The 15,177-nt window shown below is 44.8% G+C and overlaps 1 protein-coding gene across 9 annotated transcripts in view; it reads left to right on the top strand.

Annotated features, from left to right (window-relative positions):
* GPD1L (glycerol-3-phosphate dehydrogenase 1 like) overlaps positions 1-15,177 on the top strand; it is a 120,890-nt gene that overhangs the window by 20,190 nt on the left and 85,523 nt on the right. For all 9 annotated transcript variants that reach the window (XM_082637550.1, XM_082637551.1, XM_082637552.1 and 6 more), the window contains exons 3-4: positions 9,708-9,848; positions 11,293-11,431. In XM_082637550.1, the coding sequence (XP_082493676.1) occupies positions 9,708-9,848; positions 11,293-11,431 (280 nt within the window). The remainder of the gene's footprint in view (positions 1-9,707; positions 9,849-11,292; positions 11,432-15,177) is intronic.

Here is a 15,177-nt window from a genome sequence, read left to right as displayed (position 1 = left end):
CACCTCCCCGGGTGCCCAGGTGTGGATGAGGGAGGAACTCTCTGCTCCCAGATGGTTGATATCTGAAGCCTTGTAGGCTCATAACAATTAGTGTATCCGTTCCCTGGACTGGACGTTTGCATGGTTTCCGGTCGTTTGCTGTTATAGACAGTGCCTCTGGGAAAGGCCTTGTCTCTGTCCCAGGGATGGCATCGCTGGGTCACAGGGATGCAGCCTGTAATCTGCCAGATGGCACCACCGGTTTCCAGTGTGATAGTGAAACCGTACAACTCAGATTAGGACTTGAACCCACGGGTGGGGACTCGAACCAACTGAAACCCAGATTGGGACTTGAACCCACTGTCTTTTAATTAAAATCATACACCTGGTATCAGGACCTACTGAAATTCAGGTTCTTTATGTCTCAGCTCAGAAGGAATTCAGTGAGAGACAAAGTGATAGGTAAGAAGAGGATTTATTTAGAGAGATCCATATTCCATAGACAGAATGCGGTCCGTCTCAAAAGGCAAGAGCACCCAGGGAGAAACACACTCCACAGACAGAGTGTGGGCCATCTCAGAAGGCCAGAGGCCTCGGGGTTACAGGGGTTGTTAGTGTTCACAGGCTGGCTAATTTCATAGGCTAATGAGTGGGAGGAGTATTCTAACAGTCTTGGAGAAGGGGCGAGAATTTCCAGCAATTGGACCCCACCCACTTTGGGGCCTTTTATGGGGGGCCTTCAGTCATGGTGCCTGTGGGTGTGTTGTTTAGCATATGCTAATGTATTATAATGAGAGCTTAATGAGGCTCAAGGTCTACCGGAAGTCGAATCTTCTGCCATCTTGGGCCTAATTGGTTCTGACCAGTTTATGTTGTATCCTCAATGGCTGTGTCCTTCTTTTAAAGGTTGTGCCCTGCCCCCTTCCCTCCTGTTTCAGTTGTGCCCATCTCCACACACCTAGTGGGGTTGGAGAACTCACATCCTTCCACATCCTTGCTGGCACTTGGTAGAGGACACCCAGGGTATTGGAAAGTTTTATTTCTTAAGCTGGCAGAAGGTACACAGGTGCTTGATCGTTTGTTTTTCCTTGTGCTTTCTAGATTCTAGAATTTGTATGTATGAAATGTCTCATAATAAGTAATTTTAAAAGTTGAACAGTGGTGAAGCATGGTGGTGAGTCGGACCTGCTGAGTGAGCCTGGGCAGCCCCCCTCCTCTTGGTAAGATGGGCCCCTGTGAGTAGTTTCCTTAGTGGTGCTGTGAGGAGTAAATGAGATGATTCACATAAATTGTTTAGTGTTAAGAATCTGTTGCAAAGCTAGGGCTTTGTTTTTGTTGGTTTTTAAAAAATTTTTATGTTTATTTCAGAGTTTTTCAAATACCTCATTCGATCATTTAAAAAGTCAACTAGTGTTAGACCAAGACCGATTATTGTTACCATTTTTTAAGATGAAAAGCCAGACATAAGATTAATTGACTCAGAGCAAATGTGGATCTAGAGCTAAAAAGTTGGCTTTACTCATTTCTGTCTTGCGGATTCAAGCAGAAGAGATGTGCTGCATTTCATCCACGTCAGATTGTTTTCTATGACGTCTGCCACTTTTGCTGATTGAGACTGTGAGTCATGCTTGCTTGGTGCCCCCAGACTGCTGCCCGCCTGACCCTTCTCCAGGTCATCACGTGCTCATATGTGACCCCTCCACAGGGGAACCTTCTGTAACAATGACATCACCATGTCATCAACTTCTCACTAGAAGCTGAGGCAGTCTGGGTTTGTGATTTCCCCTTAGACCTGAATGGAAGAACATTTCTGATTTCCTGTCACTACAGGATAAAAATTGTTGGTCCTGTGTTATGGCTGTCTGCCCAGGGCCTTTGTTTAGAGGAGGTCACCCAGGTAGAGAGCTCTTCTGCCTCGGTCCAGCTTTAACCAACCTCAGTGTGATTCCAGGATTGACAATTGCAGCATCTTCTGTGAATTACAGTTGTCATGGCATGTCATCTTTGTCGTCTTCTTTTTGTTTTTCCCCAAGTTTATTTATTTATTTATTTATTTTTGGCTGCGTTGGGTCTTCATTGCTGGGCACGGGCTTTCTTTAGTTGCGGGGAACGGGGGCTGCTCCTCGTTGCAGTGCGTGGGCTTCAGTAGTTGGGGCTCACGGGCTCTAGATCGCAGGCTCAGGTAGCTATGGTGCACGGGCTTAGTTCCACAGCATGTGGGATCTTCCTGGACCAGGGCTCTAACCCATGTCCCCTGCATTGGCAGGCAGATTCTCAACCACTGCACCACCAGGGAAGCCCTCATCTTTGCCTTCTAAGCCTTGCCAGCTCTGTTTTTTTTTTTTTTTTTTTTGCGGTATGTGGGCCTCTCACTGTTGTGGCCTCTCCCGTTGCGGAGCACAGACTCCGGACGCACAGGCCCAGCGGCCATGGCTCACGGGCCCAGCCGCTCCGCGGCATGTGGGATCCCCCCAGACCGGGACACGAACCCGTCTCCCCTGCATCGGCAGGCAGACTCTCAACCACTGCGCCACCAGGGAGGCCCGCCAGCTCTGTTTTTAAAAACAGCTTTATTGAGATAGGATTCACAGACATAGAATTTACCATTAAAGTGTACAATTCAGTGGCTTTTAGTATATTCACAAAGTTGGGCAACCATCACTGCAATCAATTTTAGAATATTTCATCACCTTAAAAAGAAACCTCAGAGCTTCCCTGGTGGCGCAGCGGTTGAGAGTCCACCTGCCGATGCACGGGACACGGGTTCGTGCCCCAGTCCAAGAAGATCCCACATGCCGCGGAGCGGCTAGGCCCGTGAGCCATGGCCGCTGAGCCTGCGCGTCTGGAGCCTGTGCTCCACAACGGGAGAGGCCACAACAGTGAAAGCCCCGCGTACCGCAAAAAAAAAGAAAAAAAAAAAAAAAAAAGAAACCTCATGCCCTTTAGCAGTCACCTCCTATTTCCTCCTGTTCCCAGCCCTAAACAACCACTAATCTACTTTCTGTCTCTAGATTTGTCTGTTGTGGACATTTCATGTAAATGGCACCATACAATACGTCATCTTCTGTGACTGGCTTCTTTCACTTAGCATAATGTTTTCAAGGTTATCCACGTTGTACCCTGCATCAGTACTTCATTCCTTTTTATGGCTGACTAATACTCTATTTTATGAGTGTACCATATTTTGTTTATCCATTCATTGGTTGGTGGACATTTTGGTTCCCACTTTTTGGCTATTATGAATGGTATTGCTGGGAACATTTGTGTAAAGTGTTCTTTTTGAGTATATACCTAGGAGTACAGTTGCTCGGTCTTATGGTAACTGTTTAACTTTTTGAGCAACTGGCCAGACTGTTTTCTAAAGTGGCTGCACCATTATACATATTCCCACCAGCTGTGTGTGATGGTTTCAATTCCTCCACATCCTCACCAACACTTGTTATTATCTAACTTTTTGATCCCAGCCATCCTAGTGGGTATGAAATGGTATCTCACTGTGGTTTTTGTTTGTTTGTTTGTTTTGCGGTACGGGGGCCTCTCACTGTTGTGGCCTCTCCCTTTGCGGAACACAGGCTCCAGACGCGCAGGCTCAGCGGCCATGGCTCACGGACCCAGCTGCTCCGCGACATGTGGGATCTTCCCGGACCGGGGCACGAACCCGCGTCCCCTGCATCGGCAGGCAGACTCTCAACCACTGTGCCACCAGGGAAGCCCCTCATTGTGGTTTTGATTTTCATTTGCCTGATGGTTAATGATGTTGATCATCTTTTCATGTGCTTATTGGACATTTGTATATCTTTTATATCTGGAAAATATAAAACAATATACCATTTGTATATCTTACATATCTGAAATGTTTATTCAGATCTTTTGTCCATTTAAAAAAATTGGGTTGTTTTTTTATTACTGAGTTGTAAGGATTCTTTCTTAGATACAAATCCATTTTCAGCTACATAGTTTGGAAGTATATTCTCCCATTCTGTGAGTTTTCACTTTCTTGATGGTATCCTTTGAAGCGTAAAAATTTTAAGTTTTGATATCATTTTTAAACTTCGTTTTGTGGCTGCATTGGGTCTTCATTGCTGCGTGTGGGCCTTCTCTAGTTGCAGTGAGCAGGGGCTACTCTTCGTTGCGGTGCACGGGCTCTAGGTGCGTGGGCTTCAGTAGTTGTGGCACGCGGACTCAGTAGTTGTGGCTTGCGGGCTCTAGAGTGCAGGCTCAGTAGTTGTGGCACATGGGCTTAGTTGCTCCGTGGTATGTGGGATCTTCCCGGACCAGGGCTCAAACCCGTGTCCCCTGCATTGGCAAGCGGATTCTTAACCACTGCGCCACCAGGGAAGTCCAAAAAATTTGAAGTTTTGAAATCCAATTTAGATATTTTTCTTTGTTACTAACTCTCTGGATTTGGTTCCTTACATAGGCCTGCATTCACTGATGTTTCCTCAGTGCCTGGAATAGTGCCAGGCGTTATTTGTGGTTTGGCTTAGTGCCAGGGACAGCAGAGGTGGTAAGGGAGAACTAACCAGGCTGGAGGGTTCTGTTTCAGTGCTTTCGGTGGTGTCCCGTGGGATGGAGGGTTAGGCCAAGATAATTAAAAAAAAAAAAAAAAAAATGACCACTGACTTGGGTAGTAGGGTTGTGAATATATCTATTAATTTTGGCTTAAAGGCTTTTGGAAATTAGAATATCAGTTCAGTAGGAGCTTCATTGTTAACTCTTTCCTGCCTGAGTTTAGCTTTCTCATTTTCATTGGAGGATTCATCTTCACTGGTGCTTCTCAAACCTAAGTGTTCCTCAGAACCACTTGGAGAATTTAACAGGGATCACTGGATCCACCCCTGGAGTTTCTGATTCACTGGGTCTCAGGGGAGGCCCAGGCATTTGCATTTCTGAGGATTTCCTGGGTGATGGTGATGCTGTTGGTTGAGGAACCACAGTTTGGACACCACTGGTCTACATAATAAGTTTATATTACTCGTATAGTATTGTGGAATTCAGGGGGTTAGCACCTTCCTTTTTTCCCCCCAGAAGCAAGCTCACTTACCACGCTGGTGTATTTATATAAGAATCGTCAGTTAAGGTCGTCTGTACCTGAGGATCATTTTTCTGAGTGTAGAGCCAAGGATGTGAATTTCACCTACAATCTTGGCCTAAGTTGAGGTCAGGAGAACAGGAGGAAACCACAATATGTTTGAACCCCTACTGTGTGCCAGCTGTACTTTGCTCTGTGTATTACTCACGCTGTTGTGTTTAACCTAAATGCTTATTCCCTGAAGAATGTAGGCGATTTGCCTGTGGTGTCCAGTTAGCTAACTGGTGGTAGAACTGGGTCAAGATGCCCACACACTGCACAGTGATAGCTAATCCAGGGGGAAACAAAAGAACCTTCAGGCTTGGCCCACAGACTTTACTGGCTCTGTTTTAAATGATTTTAATTATTATTAGTTTCTTTATTAACTTGGACGAGGAGCCCTGGATTCCTGGCATCGAGCGGACCAGCCATGATGCCTTTGTTCTGATTTGATTACCTGTCCTCCTTGCCAATGAAAGGCAAGCCCTTTTCTTCTGAGCTGTCTTTCCCAACACATTTCAGGATCTTTAATGGTGGATACCCTCCAGAAGATTTTGGCAGGTGACCCATGAAATAGGTCATCGTTTCCAAAGCAGTGTCTCGATTTGATTCAGGGTAAAAGATAAGATAGAGGCTTAGCTAAAGCTTTAATTCTGAAAGAGGGTGTTTGATTTACTGTGTTCGTTGAGGAGAGCTCATTTTGATCCTGTGTAACAGGAATCACGGGCCGTGTGCACCACACAAATGCAGCTCTGGCTTACAGGTTGCTTCTGTGGGTTAAACCCTAAGCACTTGGGCAAGGTCAAGGACAATGGAAGGACATCAGTCCAGGCTGAGTGAGCCCCCAGGCATATTGTCCCAGAGACCCGTCACACCCAACCAGCCACAAGTTCTTTGATTTGTTGAGAAAGGAAATGTAAGAGACAGGAAGAAATCCTGGGCCCTCTGGCAGCTTCCATGGGAATATTTTGTAACAGGGGACATAGGGATGGGCTGATGCCTTAAAGGTTAAGAATTTATAGGAGGTAGGTAGATTTTTCTGATAAGTAATCTCTTTCACTTGTTTCATATCACTGCAGAGTGCTGTTACTTATATTAATTTGAAAGTGCTCTGTGAAATAGCTGTTAGGAAAGGTGATTTTTATCCCCATTCTGTAGGCGGGGTGACAGGTCAGTGAACAGGAGTCATCTGTCCAGGTCCCACAGCTGATCAGTTGCAAACATGGGACACAAACATACATCTTTTCCATCTTTTCTCTGGTTCTGGTGTCTTTTCTATCTCACCATGTCAGGGAAGTACCCTGAAGAGATGGAAAGGGCGTGTGTGTGTGTGTGTGTGTGTGTGTGTGTGTGTGTGTGTGTGTGTGTGTAGGTGGGTGGGGAAGAGGAGAAACAACAGGTAGAAGGGTTTTCATTAAAATTTAAGTGGCCATATGAGAAGGGGGTCAAGAGCAGAAGTCCCTGCGTAAGGCTAGTAACCCAAGGGGGAGTGGGCAGTCAGAAGTCTTATAAAGGCTGGTGCTTCTGGCTGGGACCACAGGGAATGTGTAATACATAATGAGCCTTGCCAATCAGGGACAAGCAGAGCCATTGTATGTTGGCATCGGGGCTAATGGAATAGAATAAGTAACTGCTTTTTTGGAGGAGGTAAAATCTCCAGATGCCAGGGAACTAATAGGCAGGTAGAGTTTTGGTGATGAGTCCTTGCTATCCAGCCTAGATTACCAACCTGAAGAAGCCCCTTTGAAGAGGAAGGCAGGTTTCCCCCAGCCTTTGGGGGTATGAATAAGGAGGGAGAAGTGCTAATCTCCGGGTTGTGATCTGCTCTATGGGGAACGACTTTGTTGCCATTCAGATCAGCTTAAGCTGATGTTTTGGGTTATATGACTAAAAATTCGGGTAGGGCCGGTTTCAGGTGCGGTCTGAAACAGTGGCTTAAGTGATGTCAGTGAGGCCCTGTTTTCCTCTGTTTCTCTGCTCTGCCTTCATTCACATGGGAGCCCCTTGGCAGGTCTAGGTTCTGCCCCTCACATTTGTAAAATGGTTGTAGCTGTTCCAGACCTTGCACTGTCATCCCATACTTTTCAAGGAAAGACCCAATAGCTGTTGCAGAAGTATAAGGAAGCAACTGTTCCTCAGAAGCTCCAGCAAACATTGGCTCCTATTGTTTTATGTGCCCATTGGCTTGAACAACTTAAGGACCATCCATGGAGCAGGGGAGGTGCCCATTCCACCCAAATTGCATGGTAAAATGGGGAAGCAGTAGCTTTTGAAATGAAATCTAGAGGCACTTTTGCTAGAAAGAAGGGGAATGAAGGCTGGGCGGTAAATGACAGGTCTTGCATACCAGCCAAAGGGAGGAGGAAGTGAAGTAATGCCAGGTAGATTCCCTTGGGGAATATTTTCAGTGAGGGAGTAACTCTTGCACACGTTAGTTAATAGGCTAGACTAAGCTGTAAGGAGAGACAATAATGTGACTTTTAAAGGACAAAGGGATTTATTTCCCTCTCACGTAATAGTGGTCTAGCAGCTTTGCTTCACACCATTGTTCTTGGTCCCATCTTTCTTCATCATTTCTGTGCCATCTCCTAGATCTAGGTTGTCAACTAGCACAAAAGTAGGAAGGGAAAGTGTGGAGGAAGCAGCCACTGTTTTAAGGGCTCTGGGCCTTAAGTGGTGTGCACTGCTCCGTCTCACATTCTGTTGATGAGAACTTGGTCCTTGGCCTTCTGTAACTGCAAGGGCTGCTGGGAAATGCAGTCCTGAGCTAGGTGACCAGTGACCAGCTTGCAGCTCTGTGTTTATGGAGAAAGGGGAGAAGAAGTTTTGTCAAGCAGTTGGCATCTCCATCACAACTCCCAAACTAGATTTCCTAGGAGGCTTATCCATTCTGAATGATGTTCCTGTGGCAGATAGCACTTCCTCAGGGAAGATTCTGCATCCAGTTCCCTTCATTTGGGGAACCAGGAGTGCTTAATGGGAACTATGTCAGTTTCAGTTAGGTTCAGGTACATACGACAGAAAACCTAAAATAGGGACTTCCCTGGCGGTCCAGTGGTTAAGACCCCACACTTCCACTGCACGGGGCTCGGGTTCGATCCGTGGTTGGGGAACTAAGATCCCACATGCCATGTGGCACAGCCAAAAAATAAAAAAATTAAAAATAAATAAAGGAAAAAGAAAAGAAAACCTAAAATAACAGTGACCTAACCAAACGTTTGTGCTTTTTTTCTCTTAGATAAAAGACGTTCATCACATCTTTTATTTATTTAATTTTGTTGCCCAACAGAACTTGATTGTAAATAAAAAAGAAATCTGTTATATACTTTTCAAAAAAAAGAAAAACCATGTTTGTCGTGATGATGCATCATGATGTCAGGGACTCTGTTTTGCCATCTCAGCATTTGCTTTGCTCCTCATGGTCCAAGATGGCTGCCTGAATTCCAGCCATCTCTTCACATTCCCTCTGGCCAAAGGAGGAAGAAAGGCCTTCAAAGGCATTTCCTGGAAGTCACACGCAACACTTCGATTTACACCTTATTGCTCAGAACTTAGTCACACAGGGCACCTAGCTGCAAGGGAGGTTAGAGATGTAGCCTCCTTTCCTGGCAGTTATGAGTCTCACCCTAAACTGGGGGTTCTCTTGCTGAGGAAGAAGGGGGAGAACAGACGTTGGGCAACAACAGGCAGTCTCTGATAGAGACCACATGCCCCTGTGTCCTCACTCGGTGGCCTCACCTCTGCCTCTGGGGGGGTGTGTGTGTGTATGTCCCCATGTTAAATTTTAAAACCCATCTTTGTACTTATCTGAAGGGAAGAAATCATCATAATAGCTGACATTTATTGAGTGCCTACCAGGTGCCAGACTCTGTTCTATGTCATTTATTTTTCACAAGAGTGCTCTCGAAGTGCTTACATAGGAGAGCTTAGCATAGGACTGTTGACAGAGGTGTGGGCGGAGTCGAGAGAACCAGAAGGGCTCGGTGAAGTATCCAGAGATTAGCAGCAGCAGAAAGCCATGGCCACCCCTGAAAGGGCAAGTGGACAGACCAGTGTCACTCCACCGGCCCCACCAGAGCTTAGCGACGCAGAAGAGGGGCTGCCTCAGACCAGGTCAGGAGGTGGAGCTGTAGAAGGAAGCCAGGCCAGCACCCCTGCGAGCCGAGTAGGAGTGGCCCCAGGAGCAAGTCAACACCCTGCCTGTCTCTCCTCCCACCTTGGAGTCCCCGACAGTGCCCACCTTGGGCTGAAGCCACCTGGAAGCCAGAGAGCAAGGGTGCCTGGGGAAACAGCCCACAGAGTGCAGCCTCCTGGGGAGAGAGTGGGGCAAAGAATGGTAGAAATGGATGCGGGGGAGTGGGGTGGGGGTAGGTGGGAGAGCAACAGAGAACCACCCGCACAGGATGGTTATGACCGCCTTTTACAGGGGAGGGGACCGAGGTGGGGAGAGGGTAGGGCACTCACCCAGCTGGTAAGCAGCAGAGGCAGGACCCTGCTGGCCTCAGATGCACGTCTGCACGTCCCGAGTGGGGAAGGCAGCGCAAACACAGCTCTGATTTGACTGTCAGTCTGCACAGCGGAGGCATCTGATGCCTGGTCAGCGCGTGGAGAGATGTGTTTCGGACTGGGAGTAACCATGTCCCCCTCGCCCTCGCAGGTTGCTGTTGCGAACCTCAGCGAGGCCGTGCAGGACGCAGACCTGCTGGTGTTTGTCATCCCCCACCAGTTCATCCACCGGATCTGCGAAGAGATCACAGGGAGGGTGCCCAAGGACGCGCTGGGCATCACCCTCATCAAGGTGACGGGCCCTCGCTGCACGCCGGTTACTGGGAACTTCCTTTCCTCTTTCACCTCTTGGAGATAAGGAGCTGAAGGGAAGTTATGGCTGGTTTGGATTTGTTTTTTTAAAGATGCCCGGAAGAGAATCAAAACCACGCTGTCCACGAGCCTTGCTCCTCTCACATTTAGGAGGGGCTGCTTTCTATGTAGAGAGGGTTCGCAGGGGCGGGGGGCGTGAGAGTGGGGTCCCCCAAAGAAAGAACCACCAGCTCTGGAAATCTTGCATGGTTTGCATTCGCTGGGAAATTAATCATCTTTACTTCCCAATTCTGGGTTTATTCCCGAAAGAGAGAGTTTTTAACCAGAAGTCCACAAACCACCCACAGTGGTCCACAGATAGAATTCAAGAGTTCATGGACCTAAATGTGGGGGCGGAATTGCATTTTTATTCATTTTAACCTCTAACTGAAACAAGTGTTTCCTTCGCTTATGAGTGAAGGCCACAGGCCAGAGTTCCAATGACAGTAGTACTAGCAGGACCTTGACCCTGTGATAATAGAAATTACAGGTATTTTCGTATCACTTTACCGTGGCTTCAGATATCTCAAAGTATCATTTATGCTCAACACTACTTGGAAATTATGGTAATTATTATACCTGCCGTGACATCTTTTTATAATTACATTAATAACATACATATACTACTTGTCACATTTTTTTTTAACATTTGATAACTATATTTCAGTATAATTGTCTTCCTGGGTAATCTTATGTATTTTGCTTTATGCATATGAAGTCTGAGAATGAGTCCATAAACTTCCCCAGGCTGTCAGGGGAAGAACCCTCTGTGAGAGAGTGTGTTCCATAGTGTTCATAGGTGAATGTTTATGAAAGCAAACAGTTCAATGTCAGTCATCAATAGAATGGACAGATGAATGGTGGAATACTACACAGTAGTAAATGGGAATGGACCAGAGCATTCATGCAGCCGTGTGGGTGAATCTCCAAAGTAATAATATAGCACAAAACAGCACACAGGTGAGCAGTACAGTTTCATTTATAGGTTTTCAAAAATATACTGATATAACTTACTGTTTAGGTGTAGTTTTATGTGGCAAAATGATCAAGAAAAGCAAAGGAACAGGGCATAAAGCGTTCAGGATAGGGCTTCACCCTGGCAGGGACCAGGAAACACTAATAAGGAAGATGAACTTGGGGAGAGACACGGGACTTCAGTGGTGTCCTTCATGTTCTCTTTCTTAACCTGGGTGGTTACATTTTCATTTAGTTTTACTCTTTAAATGGTACATACACAATATGTCTGTTTACTGTTGTAAATAAGAGAGGTTTTTCAAGTTGCGTATGCCATTGGAAGTCTGAATCTAGATGACCTATAAATCAATGATCTCCTGCCTCTTGGCCTTGGTGGTTCATTTTCCCCTAACTTGCTGACATCCTTGCAGGGCATAGACGAGGGTCCTGAGGGGCTGAAGCTCATTTCTGACATCATCCGAGAGAAGATGGGCATTGACATCAGCGTGTTGATGGGAGCCAACATTGCCAATGAGGTGGCCGCTGGGAAGTTCTGCGAGACCACCATCGGTGAGGGCCACCTGGGGAAGGGACATTGGGTGTCTTAACAGGCACACTTTCTGTTTCTGGAATTTTCTGTAGTGGACTCTTCCCTCCTGCCCTTAACATTCTTGGGGTGGACATTCAGTGGGGTGGGAATTTTATGTAGGAGGCCATTCTGTGGGACTGAAGCGTTTCAGTAACCTCTGGAGTGAAAGTAAAGCCAAGGAGACCATGTTGACCTGCTGTGATCCAGTAATGCATTTTCCAGGTTAAACACAAAAACACAAGGGTACTTGTACCAAGAAGCAGGTGGTTACATCCATGGTGGGGCCTTAGAAACCCAGCTTTTCTTTCCTTTTTTTTTTGTCTAAACAACAGGAATTTATTTCTTACAGTTCTGAAGGCTAGAAAGTCTAAGATTAAGGTTTAACCAACACTTTTCTATGATGAGGGCTCTCTTTCTGGCTTGCAGACAGCTGCCTTCTTACATGGGGGTGGGGAGGTGGGATCAGGGAAAGCAAGTTCTCTGGTACCTCTTCTTATAAGGGAAACCCAGCTTTTCTTTACTCACAAGTGCCAGGATCTGGATCCTCATTAGATTCCAAGGAGATCTAGAAATTAATGGGAATGATCCCCACTTTCAGATGAATAAGCCCAAGGCCCAGAGAGTAAGTTACCTGCCCCAAGGTCACACAGCTAATATAGAACCCAGGCGTGAACTTGGGTCTCCTGTTTCTTGAAACAGAAAGCTCTTTCTACTCTTACACATTGGTGTTGTGAAAATTTTTGTTTCTTTTAAAAAGGGCTTTGGAATTCCCAAGTGCCCATATTATAGGACTCATAGAAGAGTAATACTGTTGGGTTTGCAGGTGCTTTGCAAAAGTGTATTTAAGTTTGTCTGCCACTCCAGAACTTACTTCCACTCTTGTCAAACACACCAGCAATGTGAATCATTTCTCCTTGGCAGCTTTGTTAAAGGAAGCTCTGAGCATCTGAGCAAGATCAGGCTGTCTTGAGTAAGATGGGATGTATGGGGAAAGGTTCTCATACATGCCTGTAAGTTAGGACATTTTCACTTTCTTTTTTTTTTTTTTTCTTTTTTCTCTTTTATTTGGAATTGTACAGACATTATCTGATTACAGTGGAAAATAGAGATAATCAAAAGAAAACCATTTTTTAAAAATTTCTTCAAATTTTTTATTGGAGTATACTTGATTTACAGTGTTGTGTTAGTTTCTGCTGTACAGCAAAGTGAATCAGTTATACGTATCCATATATCTACTCTTTTTTAGATTCTTTTCCCATATACGTAATTACAGAGTATTGAGAAGAGTTCCCAGTGCTCTATATGTAGGCCCTTATTAGTTATCTGTTTTATATGTAGTAGTGTGCATATGTCAATCCCAAACTCCTAATTTATCCCTCCCCCTGCTTTCCCCCATGGTAACCATAAGTTTGTTTTCTATGTCTGTGACTCTATTTCTGTTTTGTAAATAAGTTCATTCATACCATTTTTTTTAGGTTCTACATATAAGCAGTATCATATGATATTTGTCTTTCTCTGACTTACAAAAACCATTTTTAATTTCATTTAAATTTCATTATTTTTTTCTATTTGTGGCAAACTATTTACGGCTCTGGTTGTTATATACTCTTTTATAATTGTTTCATTTACTTCTATCAGCATACATCTTCATAGCTGCATTCTGTTGACAATCCATTTATCTGGGCACTTAGAAAAATTTTTTTGGGGGGGGAGAAACAATAATTTTGGAGAGGAGAGGTATCACAAATAGTAAAAGGAAGAAAACAAAATGACCTATAATAACATTACCCAGGTTGATATTTACAAGAGCAATGTAGTCACAGGTAAGAAAACTCAAACAGTACGAGAAGGTATAAATTAGAATTAAGATTGTAATTTCCCACCTATTCCCTCTTCCCAAAGAGAATCACTGTTAGCAGTTCCCATGTATCCTTCCAGAAAAAAAATTTTCATATGTATGCTAGTCTGTATATAGGTTTTATTCTTTCATAGTTAGTTCTTTTATTCATCTATGCTTTTAATGTAGCCTGTCAAATTGTTACGTAATTACTTTTATTTTTCAAAAATAATTGTTAACTAGTTGTTCCAGCTCAATCCTATTTGCCAGTAATCAATTTGCTAATCAGTTGGTTAGGATTGACTGGTTACACCAAACGTTCTATAGGGTTGAGACTTCTCCAATCCTTGATGCAAAACTGTAGATTTGAGGGACTTCCCTGGTGGTCCAGTGGTAAAGAATCCACCTTCCAATGCAGGGGATGTGGGTTCGATCCCTGGTTGGGGAACTAAGATCCCACATGCCGGGGGCAACTAAGCCCACGTGCCACAACTACTGAGCTCACACCTCAATGAGAGAGCCTGTGTGCCACAAACTACAGAGCCCACGCACCACAACTAGAGAGAGAAAACCTGCACACCGTAACTAGAAAGAAGCCTGTGAGCCACAACAAAAGAGCCCACGCTGCAACGAAAGGTCCTGTGTGCCACAACTAAGACCTGACGCAACCAAAAAAAAAAAACAAAAAAAACCTGTAGATTTTAGCTAGGATTTTTACCTGCCTCTTGGCCTTGTTTCTCCCAGTTGGGTGCATTAGACTTTTTTGGTGTGTAACACAGACAAATGCACAGAAGTTACATCTCTTCCTCTGGCTTCTGTTTACCCAGTGCTTCTACTGCCTTCTCTGTGGGTTGGTCCATGGCTGGTAAGAGTGACCTGAATTAAATTAACTTAACTGTTGAAAGTAAGATAGAACAGGAAAGTGATATTTTAAAATTTTTCTTATTTTATCTGAATTTAATTGTGAGGAAATATCAGACAAGCCCAAAGGAAGGGACATTGGTACAAAACAACTGGTCCACACTCTTGAAAAATGTCAGTGTCATAGAAGATATTGAAAGGCTAAAGAAATCTAGAGAGACCTGACCACTAAGTGCAGTGCAGGATCCTGGGCTGGATCCTGGTTGCCATAAAGGCAACACTGGGGTAATGGGGGAGATTTGAATATGGGTTGTAGTTAGATAATTGTGTCAATGTTAAATTTTCCGGATTTGATCGTTGTGCTGTGGTTATCCAGGTCTCCTTTCTTGATGACATAAGCAGCCAACTCATTTTTAATTATGACAGATTCAGGAATCTTAGTCCACTTGAGTCTTCTGTGGAGGAGGAAGAAGGTGGCATTGTTTTCAGTGTCTGGTAAAAATACTAACGAGCATGGGGAACTGCGGCACCCCCTTGTGGTGAGAACTCCCTTCCTTCTTGGGACTGACTTCACAGAGTCTGAGACTTCCACTCAACCCACAAATATTGTTCAACGTCTGTTATGTATCAGTCATGATGCTAAATGTCAAGGATTCATAAGCCCCTTCTATGTAGAAGGAGCTTCTAGGTACACAAACAATAGGGAATTATAGACTGAGATGAGGGTTTTGAAGGAGTCTTATTAAATAGGTTGATTACCTCCAAAACTTGGTGTGGAAGAGAAGTGGGATTTTCCTGTCTTTTAGTTCATATTGAGTTTGGGGAACCCTTCCACGTGGCTGATGGGCCTTCCCTGTTCTGGACCAGATGCCATGGGTCCCTGCTTGCTGCATCACTGCTTATGACTGGTAATAATAATACGGTCAGTGCTTTCTTATCCATGATTTAAAACAATAAAAGATCTAAAAATTTTAAAGGTACATTTGATAATGCCATTTGCAGCAACATGAATGGACCTAGAGATTATCA

The sequence above is a fragment of the Mesoplodon mirus genome (genome assembly GCF_964341445.2).
Source record: "Mesoplodon mirus genome assembly, chromosome: 12".
In the NCBI taxonomy this organism is placed as follows: Eukaryota; Metazoa; Chordata; class Mammalia; order Artiodactyla; family Ziphiidae; genus Mesoplodon; species Mesoplodon mirus.
The sequence above is the reverse complement of the archived record's forward strand: the minus strand, read 5'-3'. Positions and strand labels throughout refer to the sequence as shown.